Genomic DNA, 16,983 nt, shown 5'->3' with positions numbered 1-16,983 from the left:
CGGAAAGTTGCATGGGAATGCCGACGCACTCTCACGAAGGCAGTGTTCGGAAGTCTGCAAACATTGTGTTAAGCAGGAATCTAATGAAGTAGCATTAAAGCTAACGAGAACAAGTCCTTTGGGTGTCTGGGAGAATGATGCTACGAGGGAAGCTCAAGAAAGAGATGACGACCTTCGGCACATCATCACATGGAAGAAACATGGTGACGTAAAACCAATCTGGAGTGAGGTTGCACCCACTGGGGCTGTCACTAAGGCGTACTGGGCTCAATGGGACAGTCTGATACTTCAAAACGGAATACTCTACCGGAAATGGGAGAAGACTAACGGCACAGAGTTCCACCTTCAGATAATTGTCCCAAGAACGAGAGTACCAGATGTTCTCCGTGAAATACATGATAGCGTATCAGGAGGACGTTAACAAAAGTGCGAGAACTATTCTACTGGTTGCATTGTCGAGATGATGTACAGGATTGGTGCCGCAAATGTACTACTTGCGCTGCTGTAAAGGACCACAGACCAGGAGCCGTGGAAATCTGCGGTTGTATAACGTCGGTGCACCGTGGGAACGAATTGCAGTTGACGTAGCGGGGCCATTTCCTGTAACGGAATCGGGAAACAAGTATTTTATGGTCGTCATGGACTACTTCACCAAATGGCCCGAAGTGTTCGCCATACGCCAAACCAAGAAGCTACAACAGTCGCTTTTAAGTTAGTCGAAGAAGTGATGTCGCTTTGGTGTGCCTCTAGAAATCCATTCTGATCAGGGCAGGAACTTCGAATCGCAAATATTCCAGGAAGTGTGCAGAATTTTGGGCATGCATAAGACGAGGACCACCGCGTACCGTCCACAGTCTGATGGAATGGTTGAGAGATTTAACCAGACCCTTGAGAGACATTTGGCGAAATTGGTAGACGACAAACAAAAGGATTGGGACAAGTATATACCACTCTTCCTTCTGTCGTACCGAACCGCCGAGCATGAGAGCATAAAAGCTACCCCGGCGTATGTCAATTACGGTAGAGAATTACGAATACCAGTAGACCTATTGACTGGAGGGGCACCGGAGGAATCAAATACCGTACAAGACTATGTCAGCAATTTAAGGGAAAAATTGCACTATAAACACGCCTTGGTTCGGGAAAATGGCTTACAGTCAAGCGAGAACATGAAAACCAGATACGACCGGAAATCGAACACGAGCGGCTTCAAGGAAGGGTCACTGGTGTGGCTGCATAACCCAACCCGCCGGAAAGGGAAATCTCCAAAGTTGCAGACCAAGTGGGACGGTCCATACAAAGTGGTTACCCGACTGAATGATGTGACTTACAGGATTCAAAAGCAACCAAGAGGGACATTCAAAGTGGTACACATAGACCGTCTGGCGCGTTACCATGGCAGTAACAACGATGCTCGGGACGAGCATCTCTAAGAGGGGAGTAGTGTTACGCACCCAAAGAAACTAGCGCCATCTAGCGGCAACTATTGAAACCACACAAAGACAGTGATAGCATGAAACTCTCTACTCAATACTAGATGGCGTTAGAGGAACTACTGTGGAACTATATAGAAGTATAGTTTCGAAAACCGAGTACATGCGCGAAATTTCCAGAATAGTCTGGGTCTCGTCTCGGCCGATATAAATAGCCGCAGCGAGGCGAGCGAGGCAGTTCAGTTTGAGCGATCTTCGAGGCGACTTCAAGAGTGAAAACTAGTGATCAAGAGTGGTACCAGCGAAACCTACGACATTGGCTACGACTTAGGACATCGATAGTGCTTAGTGTTTGAACCTAGTGCTTTGTGTTGGACCTAGTGCTAGTGAATAAAGTCTTGAAAAGAGTCAGCAGGTTTTTCTCTCCAAATCCTTCTTTAGGGACTATTGTCGTGTCGAAATGAAAGTCTTGATCAGAAGGTGTCGATCGAATATATTTAAACAAAAAAATGGTAATATTTATATAAAATTATTAGCAATAAAAAACTAAGTATATCAATAGTAAAGAAGTTGTTTAACCAATCAGAGATCTTTATTAGTAAGCCTTGCGTCTCTTTTCCGCACGTGGCTATCTCTTTCTCCGCGCGTGCCGCTGTTGATTACTCATGCGCTTCGTCGCGAGTCGGGGGCACGGTAGCGCGGAGCGATATCTATAAATAGATCATACGTTCCCGCGTCTCGCCCTTTTCGGCGGCGATCGGTGCGGCGAACGGATCTCTGACGTGTACTTCACTCGGCGGCGGCGTGCTTGTACTTTGTGAAGATATGCATAAAGAATACGTGCAAGTTAGCTTGAAGACTTCTGTGAAGATCTGTGCATGTGATTGCTGGTGTATCCGCTTGCATGGTGTGCTGTGCTATTTTCCAACAGTTCTTTTCAGAGCTAACAATCTTGTTTCACGAACATTAAAACAGCTCTTTTCAGAGCTATGTACTTTCTGTTTCACGGACACGTCAATGTATCTTGGTAACGGTAATGGTAATGGTTTGAGGTTATGAATGGTGAAGGTATTTTTAAGGTAAAGGTATCGGTAAGGTTAAATGGTAAAGGTATCGGTAAGGTTAAATGGTTAAAAGGTAATGGTATCAGGTAAGTTATCTTGTAGCCTCATTGAATTACTATTACTACTTACGTAATAATAGTTCGATGTGGTAGGTAGCCACACTTCGAACCCTAACACTTAACAATATTATATATATATATATATATACGGTCGGATTTAATAACCTCCTCCTTTTTTTGAAGTCGGTTAAAAATGATGATCATACACCTATGACAGACACGGAAAAAAATAACCTACCGATTCAATATCACTCTCCGTTGAATTGCCACCACTACAAATAGCATTGTTTGATTTCTGAAATATATCTCATTTTAAGTGAATGTTAAATTATTATGAGAAATAAAGTTCTTTAATCCTATATTTATTAGTTCTTCGTCGTCGTATAACCACCGTTTCTCACTGCACAATAAATTTAAATAAAACAATTTAATAAAAGATATAACTATCTCTTTGTCAATATCAAATTCTTCGTCTGACACAAATTCGTCATCGTCGTCACCTTCTAGAATTCGTATTAATTCTTCAGCAGTCATCATGGTAAATTTCAATTTTAAAAACACGAACGTAAAACTAACTCACTACTCTATCACAAAAACACGCGCAACACTAATGGAAAATTCCATACGATTGTGACGTCATGAGCGGTTGTGTTTCTCCGATACAGGCGCTGGCTATGTACTGGCTATACTGGCGTAAAGGACTCAGTCTAGGGATGTGAATTAGCATTTATAGTTGTCCGTAGAAAAATAACTAAATCGCTAATATCTTACAAAATATAGATTTACACCGAGCAAAAACACGTTAACGTTATTAAATAACAATTAACTACTTAATGTACTTTTTTTTATTCAATAACTTGGTATTTAATATAATATTTTTGTTTATGAATATTCCATATCTTATAAATTCTAACATTATGTCTCATCACTACTGTCGGATAAATACGACATAGGCCTGTATGATTATATTACTCTTTGACATAGGCGTTGGAAGTCAATACACTTTCTCCGGGATAATATTAGTAAATTTACCATAACTGAAATAGTATTTTATTTTGTTTTTGGATATAGTAAATCTGAACTGTAACACTAATTAAAAGGTTGAATAGATAACTTTCGAAAAAAAAATGTATTTTAGGCTAAAACATCATAATACGTTTAGAAATTGAATATATAATACATAGGGTTTTGTGTCGGATAAATCCGACTCAGGCGGTGAAAGGGTTAAAAAGACGAATCAAGTTCGATACTTCTGTACAAATTTATAGGTCGTATCTTCGGCCCACTTCGACATTTTTCCTTCTCTAAATAGTATTTATTCCAAATAATAATACAATGCTAAAAAACACAGCGAGTGTCCTCCGTGCAACAATTCTAAACAGTAAACACTAATCACTAAACAAGCACGTCCTAACTTGTTTAGCCAAACAAGTTGAGAGTTAAGGGGAAATATACACTTGCAAAAAAAAAATAGAACACGTGTTCTATTCACTTGACTACGCTGATGACTAATCACTCACAACTAGCTGCAGTCAGTGTTTTGTACTAATCATTAAGCACCTGCACTAAGCACTCGCACTCGTACCAATCAAAGTGTAAACTAGCCTCAACTTCTGAATGGCTACGAAAATTGATTATGGGGATATTAATAAAAGAAGCTTGGTTTTATCTGTTATTTTAATTCCTTTAAAATCTTTATCTTAAATTGATCCAGATGTCCCATCCACATTGCGCCGACTTTTTCTTTCTTGACTAACAATTTTAAAGAAAAGGTTTATTTTTTATAATATAATTACAAGTCTTTATAAAAATAAGTAACAAAATTGTTAATTTTTGTTTTTGTATATACTAAACCTTTCCTCTAAAATAAGAAGAAAATCAGATAATAAAATATGTAGTTCTACGAATAAAAAATAGCCAGGGAGGGAGAAATCCAGCATTGTTAGAGTAACCTAGACGCACGGATCTGCAAATCACAGCAATCAGCACAGGAAACTGCCACAGCAAACAGGCCAGCGAGCAGCACCGGCCTGCCAAACAAATCCAAACATTAATTCCCTATGCAACCATTGTCACCGATTCCTAACTTTTTGTGAAGTTACAATTACTAACATTACACTATCGAGTTGAATTAACACGCATTAATTTATTTAAACTATCTTAGTAACACACTAGAAGTGGGATTGTGAAGTTTATATAACTATAATACTGAATCTAAACACAGGCTTAAATAAATACTTCTGGACCTAATTATGCATGTCTTGGATTGCAATAAATATAAAAGTTTACTCATAACTTTGGATCTGCAACAACAGCAATTCAGCAGTTGTCAGCAAACTGCAAACCCCCCCTCCCCGCAAACAGCCTCGCTCCCCGCATACTCCATGCCCTGAGCATACCAACGTTTCTGTTAATATTTTAATGCTGTTGCTAAATTTAATTAGATGTGGATGAAACTTATAATACACAAACTTAAACCTAGTACAATTTTTTTGCAACAAGTACATTACACTTTTAAAATTTAAATTTGTTCTTGAAATCCTATCTCTTACATTTATGACAAAAAAAAAAAAACAAATTGATAATAACAAACATTTATATGACTTTAGCATTATTTACCAAGTCTTGAGGTGGTCCTATAATATTCCCAATTTAACCCAATTTGGAGAACATGATCTTCTGATTTTATAATATAAACCTGAAATAATATCTTACCACCATTACAGTCACATATATGAGATTAATCAAATTCTAAAAATACATGAATCTCAAATTTGAGAGTAACTTTATTATTAAAATAAAAGTAAACCACTCACAACCTTTGAAAATTTTTGTGAGTGAAATTTTTTACAATTTTGATAAATAAATCTGAATGACATTTCTTCATGTTACAGAAAGAATAGTTATTTAAAACAAAAATGTAAGTGATACACATTCTCAAAGTTGTACATGAAAACAGAAAAAGAGTAATTTACGATCAATACAATAAATTGGAAACTTAAAACTAAAGTTTGTTGCAATGATACCATTATGTCGATCATAGTTATATCTAAAGTTCTTATTGTTTAGGAGTGTTCTAGTACCTGGGCCGAAGGCTGTCAGCTCAGACGCAGGGAGCTCAGCCCTTCAGCTCACCATGGTACACTCAACCTGTAAAAAATTGTATAATTTAGATTAAAAAAAAATAAAATAAAACGAGTAGTACTAAGACAAGAATATTATTTAATGAAAAGGTAAATAATAATTAACAAAAAAAAAAAAACAAAAGTAAATAAATATATTACAGAAATTAACAAAAATAATCAAGGAAACATCAACAACAATATGTCTAAATAGACAAACCCTCCTCCACCTGAAGGTCTTAGACGAAAGTTTACTTCAATAGTTTTGGATAAATGACGTAAGAAAATACAAAAGTACTTACACAGCAGTTCAATGCCTGGAGCGCGAGCGGCTGCGTGAGCGACTTCGAGTCCGGCCGCGTGAACTCTTGGAGTCCGAGCGCGAGCGAGAGCGGGACCGCGAGCGGGAGCGGCTGCGCGAGTAAGAGCGCTTCCTCGAGCGAGACCTGGATCGACGACGTGAACGAGACCGTGAACGCGAGTAGCTAAAAGAAATATCCAATTATACTTGTATGAATATTACTCAAATACTGTGCAACACGTGGGACGACTCGAACCCTCTGGAATGTTATTATCTTACAACTAATTACATATCATTATCACCATCTACAGTAACACACTTTTAGTTCATATTTATTATTTACAAAGAGCTACTTGGGAATAATAATGACATGAATTCAGTAAATGTACATGCAAGATAAAAATAAACTATCAAAATATTTTACCTTCTCCGACGGTCGTAGCGGCTTCTGTAAGGTGAAGAGGGTCGGCCGTAACGCGCCATTTGAACGCGAAGTTCCCTTCCATCCAGCATACGCCCATCGAGTGAATCTAATGCTTCCTCAGCATCTCGTCTGTCGAAAAACCTAAAAATAAAAGATCATTTAGCTTACATCGGTTGATCTACTCTAGCAACTTTATCATCCATATCATGAAAATAATCATTATGATGAATGTACCTGACAAATGCAAATCCTCTGCTTTCACGCGTATATCGGTCTCGTGGTATATAAATGTCCCCGACATCGCCACACCTTTCAAAAACGCGACGCAGATCTTCCGGCGTTGTTCTATACGTTAAATTGTCCACTTTAAGTGAAACCATGCCGTCTATACGCGGCGGTGGTCTCCCGTAGCTCATTTTTGCTGTTTAATATTCAATATTCAGTGCAATAAACGAGAAATCGATCTTAAAAATAACAATTACAGTTACAAAACAAAATGGCGGCACTACTAGTTTTATCACGTAACAGCGTCTCACCCACCGGACGTTTCACTAGAAAGTGACAAAGAGAAGGAAGTTAAAAGTGGTTTGACGTGAACGAGTATTTTACAGTTGGTAAAACTGGTAATCATAGACAATTCCCTATGAAAACTGTAGGCAGCCTTATTTTTCTATCTTTTAATACGAATTACTGAATGAACGAAAATTTGTAATTTTTGTTTGTTTTTTGTTGTGATTTAGGAATTTACATATAGTATTTTTCCTTTATTCTCCTTTAAGCGTATAATAATTAAGTATATTGTATAATATACGCACTCTTTTTGTTTGTGCGATATTAATCGTTGTCATGAAAACCAAATGTCGTTGTGTATATTTTAATATTTTATTGAAAAAAAAATTTTTGTTAATAAGATGACAGGCGTTAAACAAGTAAGAAATAAAAAGCTGTTACCGAATTTACAAAAAGAAGGAGAATTGAGCAAAGAGATTGTATTATCTACTACAGAAAAACACGGGGTTTCAACCGGTTCAAGACTTTTCTCGCACCATACTTTGGCCAGTGTTAGAAAATTAAGTTTTTATCACCCTTATTTGTAAGTAACGAAACAAATATTGTGTAATTAACGATTAATGAAAGTTATAAAACGGCCTGTACGAAATACGCTATAATTATTACTTATTAATACGATTTACATTGAACACATTTGATATGTAGATGTGACGACGTTTGCCTATATCATTTTCTTTCAAGTCATTACTGTAATTGATTATTGCAACGTTGACGCTGGGTTATATTTATTGGCGCGTAAAGGTATTAACTGAATATATACAAGTATAACGGATTTGTGTCAACATTTTATTGAGATGGGTACAGTAGGATATATCCTGCTCAAAATCTGGACCAGCACATCTAGGAAGTACTCCAAACAAACAGAACAGAACAACAGAAGTTCATAATTAATACTGCTGTCAAGTAGCGTTTCTGTGATGAGTAAGGTGGCCAGAGCTCCTGGGGAGAGTCAGAGTTAAGTTTGGTCACGCACTTGCGATGCTTCTGTTGTTGCAGGCATCTAATATAGACTACGGTAGCCGCTTATCATTATGTGGGCCGTACGCTTGTTTGTCGACTTAGTCATATAAAAAAATCTCTATATATTTGTATTATTTTTCTGTTAAGAGTTGTAAGAGTCATTTGCAGAAATCTTTGCAGCTTACCACACGACAGCTTGGATTTGGTTTTGGCAGCATCCTATAACCACTCCACTGAGCATTTTGCAGATAAAGAAGATTTGTACATACAACCAGAGACAGTCGGTTGCGATACTTGGCGTCGTCTAAGGAATACTTATGACAAGCTACCGCCAGTGGTTATCCCATTGGTATGGATTAAAATCTTTTATTTCGAGTTTATCTTATAACTTTAATCGTATAATATTGATGATGAAATTGAAATAGTAGATACTTATACTATTTACGTTTTTTTTTACTAAAATTGGTGATCTATTTATCATTATTAACTACAATAACCATGATTGGTAAATTTAATCTTTGAATATTTAATGAACGTGTTTGTCTATTGATTTTAGGGTCATCCAATGAAACGTGGTGGTATCGCTGAACAGAAGTCACCCTTCAGTGTGAAGCTTATGAATTCGGGAGTTCATTCTTCACAAACAAATCCCGGCTACAGCCGGCAACCAGCCGGCGGGGCCATATTCTTCTATTAACCAATTACGTTTACAACTGTAAATGAATGTGTATGTTGCGAAGTAATCAAGATTGTAGTAGTTAAAAATCCCTTCTATCATTCCTTTTATCTGTGATTAAATCTAATATATCGAAATTCACTAGAATATTTTTTATTATTTACTTCTACCTTATATGTAAAATTATAGACAAAATAAATTCATTAAATAAAATCAATTCATTAGACACAAAAAAAAACGACAACAAAAAAAAAAAAACGAGTGTGCTTTAGACCACACGACTGAAGCAAAACTTCTTTAGCGCCATTTATCATATATTACCTTCTTAACTTTCGTTCACCTCACCCAATCACACTTTCCGTAACGCTCTCGTCATGCATTCATCAGCTTACTCTCCAAGTTAAGCGTGCGTAAAGAAGTTTTACTTCAAAAACATGGAATGGTTTATTAATTTTAGCACAGAAAATCCAATCGATAACAAATAGGACATACTATACAAGACTCATGTAGCTAACCCCAAATGGGTAACCCCATGTAGGTAATCCTAAATATTTTATTAGTCTTTAGATTTATAATGAAACAACTTTTTCGGATTTTATCGCGGTTTATTAAGTTTTTTAGATTTCCGACGTTTCGGATACTTTACAGTAACCATGATCACGGGAGGACATGGTTGTTGTAAAGTATCCGAAACGTCGGGTATCTAAAAAACTTAATAAACCGCGATAAAATCCGAAAAAGCTGTTTAATTACACTGAGGGAAATTTGCGTAAACGCTAGAAAAGTCTTTAGGTTTTTTTGCAAACTGCATTCAAGCTACAGGGGAATTTGTAATCACTATTCATTCTACAACTGGCTTCAAAAAAAGGAGGAGGTTCTCAATTCGACTCGTATTTTTACCTGAGTGCAAAGGCAGGGTTTGGTTTTTTGCGCGTATCTTGTATGTATGTAATATTTATTATTATTATTATTTATATCCCCAGAACCGCTGAACGGATTTACATAACTGAGGTATTCTGGTAGGTGATGTTAAAAAAAAATCAAACATGGCGGCTGTGCGAAGCCATTGTAGTTAGGTACTAAATTTTTTTTTCCGTATACTACATTAAGGGTATCAAATTAAAGGGCTCGATACAAGGATTTCAAAAAGCCTTAAAAGCCTTTTTAGTTGATTTTCTATTAGTTGTTCTTCACGCACGCGGGTTTTGTATGTTTTTTTTATTATTTTTTTATTTATTTGTGTCAAGTACCCAATTACCTTTTATTGGTTGTACTGATTTTGATTCTTCTTATTATATTCAATAGCTCGTGATTATCATGTGGCCCCATTATAAATCGATATTAAATAGATAAATGAAACACCTCGCTCTAAATGGTCCTTGTATGAATTGGTTTAGCTTCACACATAAAGACCACGACCGAGAAAGCATAGTGCGCCTACTTACTTACGTTATAAAAATAAGTCATTCAGTTCTTTGTTTTTTATTAACCATTATAAAAATACAGTGAGTTATATTACTGATTGTGAACTCGTTTTGTATTTAATTCCTGTGATTTTAACAGGCCATAAATATTTCATGATGATTCTTCTGAAGAAAATAATTTTTACGTCAAATGGGATTATGAATAATACGTTGTTTTATTTTTAAATTACTTTTATTTTAAAATTATTCAAATGAACTTAATTTTGTCAACTATTCAAAAACTATAATTCTTTAAGCAACTATTTAAAATACTAATGGATTTTGTGGATTCCTTTAGTTTGTATTGCTTATTATTTAGTTTATTAATCGTTAAAGTTAACATATAATATTAATTGTATTAATTTAGATTTAGATTCAGCACACGCAAAATGTAATCGTGTACGGTCATGGTACTTGTACGAACAGTACAGATCGTTGGAGAAGAATCAACTCGACGCTGCTCAGAGATTGAAGGATAAATCCTATCAAGATAAGATATTGAGACAGGAACTGAGCGAGAGGCGAGCACGGCGCAGGCTCTGCGATCAATTTGGATTTTGTCAGAGTGAATCTAGGCTAGACAAAAGCATACGAAGTATGCCATCCAATGCATTTTTAGGTGACGACGAACTTTTTGAGAGTTTTTGTGAACTTCGCGACGAATATGAATTGGCAAACTACGAAGATACTAATAGCCACAATTCAGAAACAAGTAAAGAATTTGAAGATTTCAAAAGTACTGAGGCAACAATAACTTTCAGACCTGATGCTAATAATGGTGTTAAAATTCTCAAAGTTGATAAAGTGGATGACAATATTAAAGATGAATTGGAGATTGTGAAGAAGAATATTGCTGAAAATATTACCTTACAACTGGAAACTGTTAAAGAGAACATAGAATGCTTGCAAAAATACGCTAAACTTGAAGATGACGAGGAAATACCAGATGCAGACATTACAGTGATTAGTCCTTTGAAAACCAATGTTGATACGCTTAATAACGAATTGAAGAAAGATCATGAAAATAGCGTTATAAAGATGTGGTCAAAGTTTGTCGATTTCGCTTACAAAATCATTCTATTAAATCGTGGTATGATTCTAATATTATTTGTTCTTTTGAATACACCTATAATAGCTAAATATAAACCAGTATGAACTAAATTTGGTGCCTGTAGTGTAATGGCGACGAAAGTTCATGAACTTCGGTTTCCATTCGGAATCGGTATTTGTTTCCGGTCTATGTGTTATTTTTCGTGGATCTACGTTATTTACTTGCCTTAGAAATCTTGTAAAGCCATCGATCATGGTTGTTAGTTGTTATCGTAAATACCTGGTTACTCTTGACAGAAGAATTATCCACCAACCTATGGTAGACAAGGTTCCAAACCTGTTGTATAGACTTTGTAAGATGAAGCTTGGCACAAAAATGTGACCTTTTATAGACTGTTTCACTAAAATATTGTACTTTGATATATTCATTATAACTACCATGTATTTTGGGCGAATTTTCTTGTCGTCAATAGTTATATTTAATTTAACCGTTTTATTATACAACTAGCTGTGCTCGCGACTTCGTCCGCGTGGAATTTAACAAAAAGATTTTGTTCAGTTCTCAAGAGTTATAAAATAAATAAATTTTTAAAATAAAAATAGCCTTACTAAACTGGAATGGCCGTTTTTATATACCTATCTTACCCTAAATATATCTTTTAGCGGCGTGTACAATCCATATACGATTTATAATAGAATTTCACTCATTTTTATATAGTACTAGCTGTGCCCGCGACTTCGTCCACGTGGAATTAAAAAAAAATGTTTAGTTCGCAGTTACAAAATACATAAATTTACAAGACCAGACAGACAAAAAGTGTAAAAAATGTTAATTTGGTATATGTACCGTGTATACATCCATATGTATTTGGTAAAAGCGGTTATTTTAATATTGCAACCAGAGACTCCAATTTTATTTATTTGTATATATAGTTGTGACTTCGGATTTGGTCGTAATTAAGCATTTTGATTTCCATCTCATTGTTCAAAGTAGCGCATTGAATTCCGAAATAAAAATGAAAAAATCGATGTCTTATTTTGTTGTATGGACGTAAATTACGCCAGGTTGCCAGCCATTCAAATGTATTTAGCAGTTTCATCATGATGCGTCGCCAATACACTTTGTTTGTGAAAATATACAATTTTGGCATCAGCACGAGTAATGAAAGTACATTTCCTATTTTTTTTTAATATCTTCAATACAAAATTGTATGTTATAATTTTATTACATACGTATAGATCCAAACATTTTTTATTCCTAGGTAACTGTTACTACAACTACAGTTCACAACTTCTCACAGCTGTGTTGGCGTGCGATGTTCTTTTTCGTGGAGTCAGCAAGATATGTACGTACTTGTAATTTAAATATCTAAAACACGTACAGTACATTAGATAAACGAGCCTTAGCCAATGAACCTGTTCATTATTATTTTTAACCGACTTCCAAAAAAGGAGGAGGTTCTCAATTCGACTGTATTTTTTTTTTTTTTTTTTTTTTTTTTTTTTTTTTTTTTTTTTTTTTTTATGTATGTTACATCAGAACTTTTGCCCGTGTGGACCGATTTCGACAAATTTTGTTTTAGTCGAAAGGTGGTGTGTGCCAATTGGTCCCATTTAAATTTATTTGAGATCTAACAACTACTTTTCGGGTTATATCTAATAATGTGTTTTTACTTGACGCTTTTTTCGTCGACCTACGTTGTATTATGCCGCATAACTTTCTACTGGATATACCGATTTTGATAATTCTTTTTTTGTTGGAAAGGGGATATCCCTAGTTTAGTACTGTGATAAGGAAACTAGGATCTGATGATGGGATCCCAGAGGAATCGAGGGAAACTCTCGAAAATTCGTAATAACTTTTTACTGGGTGTACCGATTTTGATAATTTTTAATTTAATCGAAAGCTGATGTTTATCATGTGGTCACATATAAATTTTATCGAGATCTGATAACTACTTTTTGAGTAATCTTTAATAACGCGTAGTTGCTTGACTATTTTTTCGTCGATCTACGTTGTATTACTTGTCGATGTAATTGAAGTCGGTTTTTTTTTTCGTTTTTAAGGGATATTATTTTCGTTCACGAATGCGATAAGAACCTAATATTCTTTTTAATTTGATATGTAATTTATTTCAACTGGAATATCCGCCTCTATGTTGATAAGGCCGCCTTTCTTCTCTTTTATTTCTCCTTTATATTTATTTTCATTTCGATGTTGGTGTAAAATAAAGAATCTTTAAACGTATAGATGTTAAGTTCCATTAAAATTAATTCGGTACCTATTTATTGAAATATTTTCATGCAATCCGTGATGTATCTTTAAAATAAAAAGTGATTTAGTCTTTGAGCATTATTTTTTTGCTTATCAATTTATCGAGTAGATTATCTAATCTACGCTATATCTAACGATAAGATATAAGATTCTTATCTTAGATCTTCCTTACGTAGTACCTACAACTTAATTTTAGGTAATATTTTGCAGCCTTACGTTTCACCAATTAAGTATGCTGCTAGTGATTCAGATACCTCTTTGAGAAGTAATAAAAGAACGAAGCGAAAAAAATCAGTTAATCAAGAATTTTTTTGTAAACCTAGTTGCAATAACAAGGTAACTTTTATGAAGCCATTTTGCTATAAGTAACATTATATAATGATGTGTTTTTAATATAGATCGATGTTTAGAAAATTCTTATTTAATGAATAACGAAGTAGTCCGACACGGTCAGTCGGAGACGCGGGTTCGATCCCCGCTGGAGCGGTCAATTTTTGACATGATATTCAAAAATGTAATGAAGTAGTCTTTTCTTTAATGGATTATTTCTGTATATTATTGATTGAATGGAAAATATTTTCTTATTTCTTAATCAAAATCAAAAGAAAAGGAGTAATCAAAACGCATATTTTAATAAATTGACTCTTTTCAGCTTTTTTCAGCTGATAAAAATAAAGAAAAAAAGAGAAATCTTGATAGAAAATACCACTCGGAAAATAATTGGTATAGCTGTTGTAGAAATTGTTATGAAAACTATATTGATAAAATAAAGTATCGTGGTACAAGTGAACCTCTTAATCGCACTAATAATTTTACAAGCGGAAAGAAATACACCGACAAATTTTATAATAAATGGCCGGCAAGATCTGTCAGGGGCAAATTTTCGGAAAACAAATGTAAATGTGGTTGTCTTAGAAACGCTGTAAATCCTATAATACAACTCGCTCATTATATTGACAGATTAATCCAGGACATTGAAGAAATAAACTAATAAACCAATAATGTGTTTTATTTACCTTTTGTATTTAAAAAAAATATATAACGTCTCATTTTGAAGTTGATAGTTTCCAATTTGTCGATAGTTTGCAACTTGTAAACGGTTCCTAAGTCCCAACTGAGGTACAGTTTCACAAGAAGCTTATATTTTGTATAAGCTTCTTGCAGTTTCAAAGTGTTTGACATTTAATAATTGGTTGAAACCATAGAGTAACTTATTATGGAGATTCTGTCTGGTGTAGTGGTGTGCTGTTTGCAATAGCCATGCGAAGTTTATATCACTGAAAAGAAAAGAGAGATATATATAATTTTGATCTTAGGATATATATCACTCATTTAGCTCTTCAGCTCATTTAGCTCAGTGAAATAATTTTATAATGCAACCAAAATGCAACCTTGTGTTGTCGTTAAAAAATACTTTTTCGCTTGTTCAAAGCAAGAAAATTGAATGACCTTGTGAAATATGAATCGAAAAGATACAGAGCTATAGCTAACTATCTCTCTCTTTCGCATGATAAATGCCATCGTCCGATCGAGTGGCTCACTAGCTTAGTCTCTTTCACTCCAGCACAGTACGTCAGTCTCTCGAAAACGAATCATAAGCCTAGTGAGCTGGAGATATATTTGAAACGCAAGTGAGCTGATGAGAGACTAGCTCACTTGAAAAGATATGTTTCATTTGTGTCACTCACTCATGAGTTACCCAAGTCTAGTTTGCAACTCTTGCACAGTTCCCAAGTTTCTTCTAAGTGATTCTATCTTTGTTCGCTATTTAAGTGTATTTGTATACATTTAAATTATGGCTTCAGTAAAATAAAGTGACTGCTGCAATATATTCAGTGTGACTGGAATATTGTATTTGTGAGGTAATAAATACCAAAAAAAGAAACATTACCAACAAATATGTAACATTTTATTACAGTTCGCCTGTACAACATAATTTACGTTGCACATACACAGATTAAAGTTTACTATCTAAAATTATCATAAGAATAACCTGTCCCGCACATTTAGGTAGCAACAATATCTGATAGGATCAATAAGTATAATCACGAATTACAAAATAATCGGCCGCAATCTTTATTGTGCTAGTAGAAAATATAAATTCAATTGTTACAAGTTTAGAAATTGTAATTACAAGAAATAAAAAAATCAGGGGTTTTGGATGTGACTAAGTTAAAGTCGCCACAACAAACAAAATGCTTTAAAACCATTAATTTTATTGTTATTTTAGCAGTTTTTTGAATATAATTTATAATAAATATTTTGAAAAAAATATTGTTGTGTGTTTAATATATATAAAAATTATTAATCGAATTCGTAGAAACATTTTCTAAACAAACGAAAAATGAACTTTATCAAAAGGCTAAGCTTCCTTATTCTATTAATTATATAAAAAGATTACATTTATTATCTAATGACCATTCAATATTAACACTAATTGTGCTGAACACATGACGTTTATTTATTTAAACTAACATTAGTGTAATGTAAGAAAAACTTTAACAAATTTGAAAAAGAAAATAAAAAATGTATACAGAAAGTTGATAAAGACTTAACTATCATATTAGGCCAATTATTGTTTTTTAAAGAAATTTAATACAAATATTGCCTTTCAAAAAAAAAAAAACAAAACTATATTCTTATTAGTGAAGTTTACGTTTATATTTTGTTAAGTAAGTTGTTACATTAATCATAAATATTACATCTCACACATACAATTAATGTTGTAAAAATTTTAATATAATATGAATAGTATATAAAATTGACACTACTTCTTACTTGTGATCTCGAACAACATCCATTAATAACTTTAAATACAAAATATTAATATAATTTTTACTAATGTTTTGAATTTATATCGGAAATATTATAATTAACTTGTCTTGTTGTTTAACACGACATAAGCGATGTGATGCAGGTATGTCGGAAAAAATGATTTAAAAAAAAACATTTCAGGGACATAATTCAATCAATGATACGAAATAATAATTGTGTTTGCTAGCAAACGAAAAAACCGACTTCACTAGTTCTAGTCACCACTACAATTTTCGAATGTTTCCCTCGGTTACTCTAGGATAACATCATCAGATTCTAGTTTCCTTATCATGGTACTACCCTTGGAATATTCCAACAAAAAAAGAATCATCATATCGACGGGTGCAAAGTAAAAAGAGTTATATACAAAACAGCAACTTTTCAGGAGAGCGCAAAATAGGAAAAAGTGCTCCCATTTTGTCAATTTCAAACCAAATTTGTTGAAATTTTCAACACTGCTATATTTTTTAGCTAGACAAACAATTGTATATTTCATTTCTTCTAATTATGTTTAATTTACGAGATATTGCAGTTGTCTGCCTCTACATTGTGCTTAAAAATATGACAACTGAATTAACTACCACTTGGTCGTTTCTACATAGGAATTAATAAATCTGGATTTAATAAAGATGTTTCATATATTTCAGTAAGTGTAAAAAGTATGACTTTTCCAATTCCAAAAATTTGCAAAAACGTCTTTCCATGTCTATTGTGATGTATTCAAATGGTTTAATTATTATGATAACACTTTCAACAAACCTTAATACGTAAA

General features: G+C 34.1%; 3 protein-coding genes across 3 annotated transcripts; 2 read left to right on the top strand and 1 right to left on the bottom strand.

Moving 5' to 3' along the window:
• Positions 1–4,215: 4,215 nt before the first annotated feature.
• LOC123656872 (serine/arginine-rich splicing factor 2) lies at positions 4,216–6,960 on the bottom strand. Its single transcript, XM_045592484.1, has 5 exons — positions 6,638–6,960; positions 6,404–6,544; positions 5,981–6,163; positions 5,640–5,706; positions 4,216–4,945 (listed from the first exon to the last, which is right to left on the bottom strand). Exons 1-3 carry the CDS (start codon positions 6,817–6,819, stop codon positions 5,989–5,991), a joined length of 498 nt encoding a protein of 165 aa, XP_045448440.1. The 5' UTR covers positions 6,820–6,960; the 3' UTR covers positions 4,216–4,945; positions 5,640–5,706; positions 5,981–5,988.
• A 58-nt stretch (positions 6,961–7,018) lies between these two features.
• LOC123656935 (uncharacterized protein C1orf194 homolog) lies at positions 7,019–8,756 on the top strand. Its single transcript, XM_045592544.1, has 4 exons — positions 7,019–7,055; positions 7,315–7,496; positions 8,114–8,282; positions 8,490–8,756. The coding sequence occupies exons 1-4, from the start codon at positions 7,047–7,049 to the stop codon at positions 8,628–8,630; spliced, it is 501 nt and encodes a 166-aa protein (XP_045448500.1). The 5' UTR covers positions 7,019–7,046; the 3' UTR covers positions 8,631–8,756.
• Positions 8,757–10,347: 1,591 nt separating this feature from the next.
• Positions 10,348–14,396, top strand: LOC123657458. The gene is made up of 5 exons (XM_045593001.1): positions 10,348–10,369; positions 10,440–11,162; positions 12,385–12,468; positions 13,594–13,733; positions 14,050–14,396. Exons 1-5 carry the CDS (start codon positions 10,348–10,350, stop codon positions 14,386–14,388), a joined length of 1,308 nt encoding a protein of 435 aa, XP_045448957.1. The 3' UTR covers positions 14,389–14,396.
• Positions 14,397–16,983: the final 2,587 nt, after the last annotated feature.

This window comes from Melitaea cinxia, chromosome 10 (genome assembly GCF_905220565.1).
Source record: "Melitaea cinxia chromosome 10, ilMelCinx1.1, whole genome shotgun sequence".
NCBI classification, from domain to species: Eukaryota; Metazoa; Arthropoda; class Insecta; order Lepidoptera; family Nymphalidae; genus Melitaea; species Melitaea cinxia.
The sequence above is the reverse complement of the archived record's forward strand: the minus strand, read 5'-3'. Positions and strand labels throughout refer to the sequence as shown.